General features: G+C 40.2%; 1 protein-coding gene across 1 annotated transcript in view; it reads right to left on the reverse strand.

Annotated features, from left to right (window-relative positions):
• Window positions 1–13,839, reverse strand: part of LOC149472001 (solute carrier family 23 member 2-like) — a 194,677-nt gene that overhangs the window by 102,132 nt on the left and 78,706 nt on the right. Inside the window, exon 5 of the mRNA XM_089652729.1 lies at window positions 4,591–4,708. Within this exon, the coding sequence (XP_089508855.1) occupies window positions 4,591–4,708 (118 nt within the window). The remainder of the gene's footprint in view (window positions 1–4,590; window positions 4,709–13,839) is intronic.

A 13,839-nucleotide genomic window follows, 5' to 3' on the forward strand; every position in this document is an offset into this window, starting at 1 on the left:
AAACAGGTCACAGGAGTGTAGAACTAACTGCACTCCTGTGATCCATAGAAGTATAGCCAAAAAAGCTTTGGCTATACTTCTCCTTTAAACATGAATTCTCATTTGTTTCCATAGGCAACTGCTCCAGCATTGTTCTAATTTTCCTGTTTTATTCAATATGCACTTTTGGTAACTTGGAGATTGGTGTAAGGTATAATTATTGAAAGGTTAGGAGTCAGGTACCATGAAGAGCAAATAAAGTTTACTTTTAGGGCCACTAATTAAAGAACTATTCCTGCAATTAACCACATGCTAATTTAACTTTGAATATCATTTGGTTGGATATCACTACTATGTTTATAGTCATGAACTTATGAAATAATTCTATTGAATAACTGAATAAATGCTATGCACTAAAGGAACAATTATAATATACATTGTGACACATTAAGATGTTGGATTCCTCTTGGCACGTTGGAAATACAGAAAGCTTTTGCATACAGAAGCCAGCAAATACATGTGACAGAACAAAAATAGTGTATTATTACACCATAACATATCTAATCTTTATAGAAACTTGTGTTTGCATTCTTGAGATGTGTTCACTTTCTCCGCCCTTTCTACTTCCTTACATTGCATCACCTTATATGACCAAACAGAAAGATAGCAATGCTATGTAGGAAGTATCAAGTGCACATCAGTAGTCTCTCACTAGAACTGTTTATACTGTATATACATAATGCACCCAATTCTGTGCTAAGGCAGAGGAGGAGGCTGTGTTTTGTCATGAATCCAAAGCAGTGAGCTATAAGGTTATAGCATACATCCAGGCATTTGTTCAGCAGAGAATGGCATAATGTTCTCTTCATGGAATCATATCCTTACTAAGCCAAAAAACATGTCCAGCTCCTCTTTAATCCTTCTCGCCTATGCCTTGGCCTTCTAGTGACTGAATGAATAGTTTACCACTACTACTATCAACCTGCAGTGTACACTTTTGGTATAGCCACAGATGTTATATCCTATTGACTGTACCTGACACACTCCTGTGGCAAATCCATGGGTCTCCTGAGGTGGCAAAATATGCTTATGTATGTAACAAATTTGAAGTGGCCAAAGCAATAACAAAAGGCTAAAAATAAAGCCATAATAAAGCTCCGCTTTTGCACCTGTAAAACAGGGGATCTGGGAATCTAGTCTGATAAAGTTGAGGTAAATAAATTTTTGCCAGAACTCAATACAAGATTCATCCTACATTGGACTGAAGAGTAAATGTTCACTACAGATTATCAGTCTGTAGGGCAATATAATCATCCCTTTGTGACCCAGTAAATCCTTTAACCAGTTTGTTAGATAATGAGTTTATGTGAAATCTCCATTAATGGATGTAAATAATGTTATCATTACAAGTATATTTTAGTTAGATGGAAATATACAGTATTTACACCATTGAGTGTTTTGCAGCATCAAAACTTTCTAACGTCAAACTTGTATTACAAGTTCTGGCCTTCTGGTCCCTTAGCATATCTCACATGAATGGTAAACAGCAGCCTTCTGTGAACTTCCAATCAGGTTGCACCCAATATACATTGGCTAGGTACAGTGTCCAATTAGTGAGCATTATATTAGCCACAGTACAGACAGAAGGGGGGGATATAAGGCCTGGTCACCCATCTGGAGGAGTCTTGGTGATGAGACACACACAGCAGGCAGGATGACTAAACCTGAAGTTGAGAGGTAAAACTAACTTCACACTTGTATTGTACATTGTATTTTAAACATGGTTTTGTGGGTAAATTGTAAATATCGTATAAGTCAAGAGATTTAAACTGTACATTGTGTTGTAAACACTGCTTAGCGTGTAATTTGTATATATTATGTACCTCTATCAATAAATGTATATTGCAGATTGAACTACCTCTTTTGTGTAGGAACTCTCAGATCTGGCTGTGTACATGTAAATACTCCTACAAGGATTGAGGTGTATTCAAAAATACATATAACACAGTTCACTCAAGAAATCCATGTTCCCCTCTGATCCATTAGCTAGAATAAATTTTTTTACTGATTGGCAGTGCGCACTGTGGATTATGATGTAAATTCAGTTATATGTATACCGTGAGAACTAGCTTCAAGTGGTAGAGCATTAACCTCCCTAGTGGTATGATTATGTCCATATTTCTGTGCTCAAAGCGGTACCTTTTTTTGCATGGAAATATGTATTTTTTTAATTGTAGGCCTGTAATTTTATAGGAATAACTCACTGAAATCTGTCCGAACAAGAGTCTAGTAAACATCCCGGGTAGGATAAAACTTGAAACACGAAATCAAAAATTATAATTTAATAAATAATCATAAAAAATAATAATTTAATTAAATAATATAATCAAACCAAAAACACTGAAATTTGAAATATAGCGCCAAGTTCGCACATCACTGAGCAAAGTCACAAAATTGTTTTCAGTGTCTAATGACAAATTTCCCCACGAATCATTATCACTCAATTCTGCAAGTGGTTCTGATTTACTATCGCTGTTCTCTAGCTGGTCTAAAACCGCTTTTGACCTAAAGGGACACTTTTTGGACGCCATGGACGTTTCTCAGTTTCCAGGCAATAAGAACAGTAAAAATGCAGACAGGGCACAGGACAAAGCACTCGGGACAAAATGTATGTGAAATGGCTGATACAGTAATGTTTTACTATACCTTAGATTGTACACCCCTTGAGGATTAGGGACTGATGTGAATGTACAAAATATATATGTAAAGCGCTGCGTAAATTGACGGCACTATATAAGTACATGAAATAAATAAATAAATGTGATTTTAGTGAATGTCACTTTTAGTCATTTTCAAATTTCCTGCCGTTCTGTCCCCCGTACGTCCCGACGCTCGCAGGGGACGGAACCCAGAAGACAGATGCCGGCATCCGCCGGATTACATTACCGGGGACACTGCAGGAGGGACATCGCGGGAGCGCAGGACAAGGTAAGTGATCGAGGGATCGCGGAGAAGCACCGCATGGTAAGCCCGAGTGTAGCTCGGGGTTACCGTTTGTGGTACTGAAACTTTACCCCGAGCTACACTCGGGAATACCGCCAGGGAAGTTAAGGACATAACCACTGGTTGTATTCTTTTCTTACCCTTTTTTATTAAAAGAAAGTTCAACACAGTTCTAGAGATTGAACAGGTTTCCCTCACAGGGGTTTTCAGCATTTATTTTCCATCCAAAGAAATACACATTTAGCCTCCAGGCTGATACATGCAGCACTGCTGCTCTGGCTTTACCCTTTAGGCCCTTTTGTCTGCCTCCTACAGACTGTCTTCATATAGAACCCTGTACACATAACTTGCAGCCTCTTATTGCTCTGGCTCCCAACTGTCTCTCCTAGGTGGAGCCCTCCTGACTCCCAGTAGCGACCTCGTCTGTCTGCTGGGGTGGAGCCCAGAACCCTAGTCAGGTCTCTCCTAAAAGCCCAGCACCCACCTGCCCAATTAGTGTGCTGGTGGTTCTCAAAACACAGACCCAGGATTGGAGATTTCATCCCTTCCAGGTCTCTATGAAATCTCCAGGATCCAGGACTCAGGTTTTACCTGAAGTTTCTTGGAGCCCCTCATTCTGCCTGGATGCGAACCTTTGGTCATTAAATATTTTTACACTATGGCAGGATACAGAACTGCCGCTATACTTACTATTCTTTATTAGAGTGGCAGTTAAAGTGGAACTTTACTCATAACAATTAATAAATAATAATTTATGCAGCAAGGAACATACATTCCACATTAATAATTATGCAACCTAAATCAAAATGTGCTATAAATTGCCTCCCTTGCTGTCCCTGTTTCTTCTTGCTGGTGACTGCCATTTTGTTAATCCCAAAGCCTCTGAGCAAAACTAAACCCTCTGCTCTGTAATTGCCATGCTGCTGCACATATGATCTGTTATAACACCAGTCATTTGTTGGTTTGACTGTTTGCATAAGGACACGAGCAAATGTGACAGTTAGCATTCCTGGCATTCCTGTTTTTTGAAACTGTTAAATTGATAGGTTTAGTTCCTCTTTAGACTGTCAGCAGATCACCCTCTACAAATTCGGCATGGTGCCTAAAAATGGACAGCAACTAAGCATGTTCAGAGCAGGGTGAGACAGTGTATTACCGCATTTAAAAATTATAGGCACTTATTTTAAATGTTTTACATAGCTATAACTGCAAAAGGGGCCAACCTAAAGTGATCTAGCAAGACTTAATTTTCTGGCTAAATTTCCACATTAATAAATAATTATAGTAAACATTAATCAGGTCACAACATCACAGAAACCCCCTAATTTTCAAAGAAGCAGATCCATCTACACATGGCGAACATTGCTGCCATTACATAACTGAAGTGAACACAGGCATCCTTCATTTTTCTGTTAATTTAGTAATACTTTCAAATATATTACCTAAAAGGTGAAATATAAATAAAAAATACCTTTGTGTTTACACGCTGTATTCTTAATTATACTGGTAATTGGATCTATTTGATGTTGATTTTTAAATCATTTACTACAAATGTGCTCCACATTATTTACTTTATTTTAAATGTTAGATTTATTTTGTTTGACTTACTGGGAATAGCTTGAAAACAGGATATGTGCTGATTTTCCATTTTCCTTTGCTATAGGAGATTAGTGGCATTTCTATATTCCTCAGATACTGGGAGAAGATGATGATTAAAGCAATAGTTCTGGAAAAAAAAAAGAATTTGCATGTTTCTTTTACTCCTTTTTATGTAGGTTTACGAGACCCTCCAAGTGAAGTTGTATATGAAAATATATTTCCAATACCTTAACCAGTCCAATATGGTAAATAAATGGACATTGCTTTAGCAACTAATGTGTAATAGATCTTAGTAATAGGATGCCCTCTATATTACATACCGTAGCTGTTGGTAAGTTTAATGGAATACACTAATTAAAACCATATTGTGTTGCCAAGTTCTCAGCGATCTGCTGATAGCCTGAGCCAGCCGCTCCCTGCCCCTCCACAGCCCAGCTCTGCAGTGAACTTGGGAGGGAGCAGAGAAGACAGCGGTGACTGACAGTTACCGCCCTCTGCTCAGAGCGGCTGTGAGAACTCAGTGATCAGCAGTCATTTTCTCACACTTAGAGCCATCAGGGAAAGGATGCAGCATCGGACAGATGCAGCATTGGACTGATGCTGCATCCACCTAGGTAAGTATGATTTAAAAAAAAAAAAAAGAAATACCATACTTCTCTTTTTACCTTTGGAATATTTCTCCTCACCTTGCAATGACAACCAAATATTTTAGATTTCCCCTTATTTCCATCCTTGGCAACAATGACCACCAGAAGTAATAGAGAGGGTGCATATTCCCAGCAGGGACACAGACAATAGAAACCTGATGGGGGTTCTAATCCTCCACATTCTATCTCAAACCAAAGAAAAACTTTGGCTTTTATATACTTTAGTATGATATTCCTTTAGCTTGTTTTACTCACTGACATATTTTGGGGAGATTGCAGAGAAGAAGTCTTCCCACCAAAGTTTCCATCTGCTTCTTTCTACCCTGAAGTTGCTGAAGTTATCAATTGATTACTGGCCTCTTTTCGACAGCTGTCTGGGAAATGTGTTGGGACAACTGCAATCATGATAAATTATGGTGCTCTGTCTCCCTCTTTGCTAAATTTATGCATGTCCAATAAATAAAACCACACAATCCACAAAGAATCAAAGTAGATTTGTGTTTGTTCTTGAACTTAGGTCACATTTGTGTTATTCCTCCTCCCTTCCAGTGTTTGGAAAAGTTGTTGCTGTTAATTAATAGGGCAGGCCAGGCCTTTCCTTTGTAGGAATCTGAGTCTTTTTTTTTTTAAACAAGGAAAACACTATTGTTAACTTTTTAGAGGCCCCCATTTAGGCTGCTTTAGCTCTTTGCTGTCTTATGTTATGTCTTATGTTACATTATGTTATCTATTGCACAGACAAAGAATTATGTAAAAAGAATAATATACTTAAGTTAAAGAGGTGTTTATAGGAGGGATAAAATGTTGGTTATTAATCTATAAAATATTAAGATACTACAGTAATGTAATAAAAAAAACTTGTCTGTGAGCAGGATGTGAGAATTAAAAAAGAATGTATTTCCTTTGTACTCCCTCTCACTGTTCTATCTGTTCTTAATTTTGGCACTGCGGTGCTCCTTCCCGAAGATTCCAGCATCTATAGTATAGGCAGCAGCTTCATCCATTTAACTCTCAGAACCTCTACTTTTACAGTGCCTCCTGCGTGTGTCCATGCAATATTTGAAAACCATTTGTATCATGCAATCATGTTTCGCAGACATTGTGTGCAGCAGCGTGTATACTTAACACTGAGACCCATAGAGCAAGGTTCAAGGGATACAATTGCTAACAATTTATAATAATATCTGGGGATACTTGTAAGCTCAAGTATTTGGACTGTGTTGGGCAACAGTGTCTTTGTGAACCCAAAACCCAACTGGACTTTCAGTTTAAATCAAGTAAATACATTGCGGCTATATAAAAAAGTGCACAAAGTCTTGCAGATTAATTTCTTTAGAAAACAATACTAACACTACTGCCTGCTATGTATACTCAAATATGAAGGTTCCACATTTGGCATGTTCACTTACTTGAAAAATAGGTGCATAGTTAGAATATGATTTACTCCTGATGAAGTGCTTTATTTGAGCGAAACATGTTGAGTTAGTCCTAGTTTCTTTTATTCAGCACCTTTATTTTTGCATTTATAATTTTGAGTTTGACACTATAGGATGGAGACCAAACCATTGTATCTACCTCTTGGATGGCTTTACAAGAAACAATACCCATAGCTTGTTGTAAACCAGTGCATGGTATATCCCAAGTAGGCATTATTACTTTACTTTTTGTGGTAGGGGGAGTTGTCATTAGCTTTAGTATACAGTGGTAGAAGATCAATTTCCCCTTCCCTTTAGCAGCAGCCTTCAGTGTTAGTCTCTAGACAGGGACAACATTTTTGTAACTGCCACTTCCAGTAGTGGATGGACCTGAATGCACTGGGGAGAGAACATTTCCACTGTTTTGTACTGCTTGAAATATATATATATTAGATTTACATATATATCAATTGTGCTATGGATGGTTGGTACTAAATACATGACCATAAATGATTGGTGGGGAATGTCTCATCCCCCATAGTTGTGCTCACACCAAGTAGGATATTATGTTATGTTAACCTTTCCTTCATCTTGGTGTTTATTGCATTCAGTATGCTTTGGCTCTCTTTCAATATTTTTTTTAGGAATATTGGCGATTTTGTTTGATCTCCATCATTAGGAAATTAATGCACACAAGAATCCTATTCATTTACTAAAATCCTAATTATAAATTAGGTTCTTTAGAAAACAGTCAGGGTAGAAAAACCTATCTTTTGCAGCATCCTGTAGAGATGGATCCTTCTGTGTGTAAACAGTCAGACCTATAGCTATGCAATCAAAAAATGTCATGGTTCCTATAAATTGCACAGCTATAGGGGTCTAAATGATCAGAGTGATTGTTGGACTTTAGAAATCAAGGATCCTTTGCTGCAACATGCTGGCAGAGGGCAGGCTTCTCCACACAGGCTGTGGCTGCTTCTAAATATATAAATATTCTCATTTGTGACAAGAACATGTGTCCCCATTAAAAGAATTCTCTGCTATTCCTGTTCTGCTGACAACTCAAAACTTTAGGTTTTACCACCATTTCAGTCCCAGTGACTGTGGATACCAGGAGAAATAAATAGATGGTGTAAATGTCCCTAGGACTTACACAAGAAGCAATAAATAACTGACAGGGGTTTAAACCCCTCCACAACCCCTGTAGCATTTAAAAAATATGCCCCTTAATTAAATTAAACCACTCCCTTGTTATCTCTCGCCTAGACTATTGCAACTCCCTCCCCATAGGTCTGCCTCTACTCAGGCTATCTCTCTTACAATGTATCATGAATGCTGCTACCAGATTCTTCCACCTTACCAAAACCTCATTGTTTGCTACTCTTCTCTGCTAATCCCTCCACTGGCTTCTGATTGCCCAACATATTAAATTAAAAAACTAACAACATTCAAAACTATTTACAGCTCATCCCCAAGCTACATGACCAATCTTGTCTCCAAAATAGAAACAATATAAGTGCAGCGCTACAGACAATGTCCAAGTGGCAATTAAAATATATACAATCGTCAAATATAAAAATTATAAAGATGATAGACAGTTCAGTGATGGGGGACTCGCAGGGAGTATAGGTGTAATCCAATCCCAGGAATAGATAAATTGCCTGCTTACCAGAAGCGCAATTACAATGCGCATGTACAGGTTTCATGTAGCCGGGGTCCCATGTAGGCGCTGCTTTATAGTACCCAAATGGTCCGTCGGTGGTAAGACGATACTGGCCTGGTCGGATCACACTGCTCCTTGGGTCCACACAGAGAACCTAAAAATGCTGGGGCTGAGGTATGGGAACTCAGTGCCAGGTATAAGGAGTAAAAATACTCATAGTGTAGTATGTTTTTAAAATAATTTATTAAATCCAATACATAAAACCATAGGAGTTACAAAACACATGCCTGCAGCCTGTAGCCAGTATAAGCAGCAGTAGGGCATCACCCCTACAGTAGACGTGTATTGACACGAAACGCGTCTAGGAGGAGCCTTCGCACGCCTTGACGTTACGCTGCCGGGTCAGGAGGTCCGGCGGCCCACCCATGGTTTTCACTGGTCAGTGTATAGAATCTTTTTTTCAAGCTGCTTATACTGGCTACAGGCTGCAGGCATGTGTTTTGTAACTCCTATGGTTTTATGTATTGGATTTAATAAATTATTTTAAAAACATACTACACTATGAGTATTTTTACTCCTTACACCTGGCACTGAGTTCCCATACCTCAGCCCCAGCATTTTTAGGTTCTCCGTGTGGACCCAAGGAGCAGTGTGATCCGACCAGGCCAGTATCGTCTTACCACCGACGGACCATCTGGGTACTATAAAGCAGCGCCTACATGGGACCCCGGCTACATGAAACCTGTACATGCGCATTGTAATTGCGCTTCTGGTAAGCAGGCAATTTATCTATTCCTGGGATTGGATTACACCTATACTCCCTGCGAGTCCCCCATCACTGAACTGTCTATCATCTTTATTATTTTTATATTTGACGATTGTATATATTTTAATCGCCACTTGGACATTGTCTGTAGCGCTGCACTTATATTGTTTCTATTTTGGTTGGAAGGGCTTGTGGTTCCTTTTTGTGCATTTGCCGCTCACTGGAGTGCGCTCACTTTTCCTTATTTTTCACAATCTTGTCTCCAAATAACACCCAAACTTTTCTCTCTCCTCCTCCTAAGATCTCCTACTTCTAGCTCCCTTGTATCCTCCTTGTAACGGAACCCGACCACTCTTGGGTATATTCCGTTATACCGCAGCTTCCCCTGTCCTAACACCATCCACGGACCACACCCTTGAAATCCCTCAGGAAATAGACAGCACCCAGCTCTTCTTAAAACAGGAAGCCAACTCTTTATTTTAACACAAAACACAGGATATATACAGAGGGCGGGGAAACACAACCAGGAACAGGAAATACATCATCAGCCCGCCCCATCAGTGGGAGGCTGCAGGGAATACATACATCATCAGCCAGCCCCATCAGTGGGAAGAGCTACAGGGAACCACCCCAACCAACCCAAGACACCGAACAATGGGATGAAGCACATGGCAAACAAACAATGGACAGCCATGTGGCCGAGAACAAAGGAATAGCCACATGGCAGTAGACAATGGGCAACCACCTGGCGGAGAACAAAGGAACACACACTATACACAAGCCTGGGACATTCACACCCTGTACCCCTTAACGGGCACAGGGTCACTTAAACATAATGGGGAGAACATGAGCTGACACAGAGGTCCCCCCACCCCCAAAAGTCACTGCCGTCATACTCCTCTCTCCTCCACCTATGCTCATCTCCAGGATTTCTCCAGAGCCTCTCCCATACTCTAGCACCCTCTACCCAAATCTCTCCAGATATCTCCTGCTCTGCCACTTTTAGGTGACCCATGAAAACACATTTCTCCAGGGAAGCCTATCCTGCCTTCAGCTAACAACAGAATCGTTTATTTCTCTCATCATCTCATCCCTCACAGTTATTACATTTTGCTCCACCTGCCCCTCCCTTGTAACTGTAGTGTTTTCCTTCATAAGGTAAAGTACAGCACAAATTGACGCTATAAAAATCCTATGTGGACTTCATCCAAAAACTGGCTAGGATGATATGCATCAAGTGGGATCTGCCTGTGATGTCACTACACTGTTGAGGGAGAACCATACTGGCCATTGGGAGTATGAAGGCTGGTGTCCTGTAATCAGGACAAGTTTGTAAACTTTCTATTGGGAGATTTTATATGGAAAGCACTTTTTATTATTTTATGTGAGAAGATTTTTTTTTTTACACTTGTTTTAATAAAGCTGTAATACAGAGTACACTAAATGATGTCACCTTTATTGAGGATATGATTTGATGGGAGATAGAAATTCTCCTTTGAGCTGGGAGCCAAAGGATAATCACTGGGGATCTGTGCCTCATAAAAACCTGATGCTTCTGCAATAGATCACAAGCCTATATTGACCTTGCTTAATTCAGGGGTCGATCAACAATGGTGAGCACAAATCTAGCTGCCCTTTAGTGGTGGTGAAAGGGAACAAGTGAAATCACAGTGGCATCACAAAATTGCAGATTGAGGATTTATTGAACTGGTTTATTACAAGTGATTTTGAAGTTCATTAAGAGGTGTTAATGAAGTGATTTATTTTCTGCACAACAAACACTTAAGCCTAATGCACACTATTAGAGATTCGGATGACCGGTCATCCAAATTTTCCACAAAAGAACGTATCATGTTGTGGTCAAAAACTTGTAAGAAAATTCTCGACCGACAAAAGGCAAATGTAGTTACATTCTAGCGTAGTAAAAGAGGAAGTGTAGGGGCGTTCCATGCTTTTGATCATGCACTTTTTTTTTTCTATTCAATTATTTATGTACAAAAACTGTGCACATTAACCACTTAAGGACCACCCTATAGCAGATATACTGCTACAGGGTGGCAGATGTGCGCAGAATCACATATATATATATACGTGATTTTGCATTTCCGGGTAGGGAGCGCGCGCACCCTACCCGCATCGCCATTCGCGGCCACGGATGGCAATCACCGGGTCCTGGCCGGTAATTACCTGCCAGCGCCCAGTGATTACCGAGCATCTCCGATGGGAAGGAAGATTGTTTTGTTTACAAACAATCTTCCTCCCTGTCAGCTCAAGCACACTGCTCGGGATGGCTGTGCACAGTACAGATTTTTTGCTATTAAACATGTCCAGTACAAAAATGTAAACAATCAAATTTTGTCATAAATTTAGGCCAAAATGTATTCTTCTACATGTCTTTGCTAAAAAAAATCCCAATATGTGTAAATTAATTGGTTTACATGAAAGTTATAGCGTTTACAAATGGCGGTATATAAACTGGAATTTTATTTTTTATTTTTACTAGTAATGGAGGTGATCAGTGACTTATAGCGGGACTGTGGTGGGCATTCTGACACTGGGGGGAACTGACTTGGTGTCACTGACATCCCCAGTGACACCAGTACAGTAATCAGTGCTAATAAAAAGCGCTGACACTGTACTAATGGCACTGGGCAGGAAGAGGTTAACATGTGGGGAGATCAAAGAGTTAACTGTGCGCTGTGTGTTGTTTTACTGTGTGCTGTGTCTGTGCTTTCAACTGTAGGCACACTGCTTTGCATGGTTCTGCTATGCAGAGCCATGCAAAGCAGTGTACAGGAGCTGACAGGGGAGAGAACTTTATTGTTTACATACAGTTCTCTCCCTTCGTTGGTAATGCTCTGTGATCACCGGTTGCCGGCGAGTAATCACCCGACGATTGAAAGCCGAGGCCGCAAATAGTGGCAGGGGTAGGGGTCGCGCACCCTACCCAGAAATGCGAATTTTGCACACCCCTGCTGCCCTGTAGCAGTATATCTGCTATAGGGCGGCAGGAAAGCGGTTAAACTATAAATAATGGATATTAAAGGATTTAAGTGATGCACATAATTTTATTTATCTAATTGTGAATGTGGAATTACAAAATGGCGGTAGCTACAGTGAAGGAAATAAGTATTTGATCCCCTGCTGATTTTGAATGTTTGCCCACTCACAAAGAAATGATCAGTCTAAACATCGAATGGTAGGTGTATTGTAACACTGAGAGACAGAATAGCAACAAATTCAAAAGAAATGCATGTCTAAGAAATTATGCACTGATTTGCATGTTCATGAGGGAAATAAATATTTGATCCCCTGTCATTCAGCAGGATTTCTGGCTACCTGATATCTTTCATACAGGTAACAAGCTGAGATTAGAGGCAGTCTCTTAAAGGGATTCCTGCTAATCTCATTTTGTTACCTGTATAAAAGACACCTGTTCACAGGAGAAATCAAACAATCAGATTCCAAACTCTCCACCATGGCAAAGACCAAAGAGCTGTCCAGGGATGTCAGGGACAAGATTGTAGACCTATACAAGGCTGGACTGGGCTACCAAACTAATGTCAAGCAGCTTGGTGAGAAGGTGACAACAGTTGGTGCAATCCTTCGCAGATGGAAGAAACACAAAATAACTGTCAGTCTCCAGTAAAATAGTTAATAAAACATTCCCCATTTAACAAAAAGTTTATTTTTAGATATTTAACAGGATGCCTCATCGGCGGAATGCTTAAAAAGGGAGTAACTGCAACTTGCAGTTTACTAATTAGGTGCGCAGTTAGAAGTCAGTGCAAAACAGGCTTAGGATGGCAAAGAGCATGCATGCATGGTAGAATAATACAAAACAGTTTATGAAAGCTGCACAACTCTGGACTCTTCACAGCAATGTCTCAGCCAGGGTAACGTGGCTGCATAATGTAGTCTCCATAAGACCCTAGAACAGCATAGAGTCTACCTGAGAATCACTGCTTCAGCAAAATAGTTCAGAACACAAACAACTACTTGTGATTATCTTCATAAACAGCATCCCTCACAGTGAAGTTCAGGGTAGCTCTGGTAACACAGGTGAACAGCTGGAGGAACCGAAGACCCAAGGACATGAGGGAACCACACCACTAAAACTGGAGTACTCTGAAAGCAATTGGGAAGGTGCTCCCCATAGTAGATGGGTCATCTGAAGAAGCTGTGTGCTATTAGTATCCTATCCAACTGCCTGAACGTTGGTTCTAACAGTGGAGGGCCTCCCAACTCACTGCCAACCACTTGCCCAGCTACCTCTGCATCATTGGGTGTGGCCTTTCAGAGCTACTAAGGGAGGAAAGCAGAGGAACTCATCTTTCCTGAGCATGTCCAAGAACCCAGGGAATTATGGAAAATAGAGTCAAAGGGGCCTGTATCTCAGCATAGTAAGTAAATGGGCACTCCAGATATACTTTAAGGCTCAACTCTTGGCACAAGTGAATAAACACCCTTGCAGTGGGGCAACCCAGACTGCAAGAGTTAGATGCTCATTATATCTAGGGGTAGGGAGCTCTAGAGGAAAATGTTGTAATGCTTACTTTTCTCTGACAGGCTCCATCTATATATGCAACCTGTTCCCTGCAGCCTTCCCTCTAATATGCTTCATCCTACAGTCGCATGTCTACCTATCATTTACAATACAGGACTAATAACCTTGCATTGTATCTGTTGAGGGGAGGGACCACCCAGAGCTAGAAGCATCACTTTAAAGTGATTCTAAAGGAAAGACTGTTTAAAATAACAAATATA

This window comes from Staurois parvus, unplaced genomic scaffold (genome assembly GCF_062004578.1).
Source record: "Staurois parvus isolate SC_StPar_1 unplaced genomic scaffold, SC_StPar_1.0 ptg000025l, whole genome shotgun sequence".
Lineage (NCBI taxonomy): Eukaryota > Metazoa > Chordata > Amphibia > Anura > Ranidae > Staurois > Staurois parvus.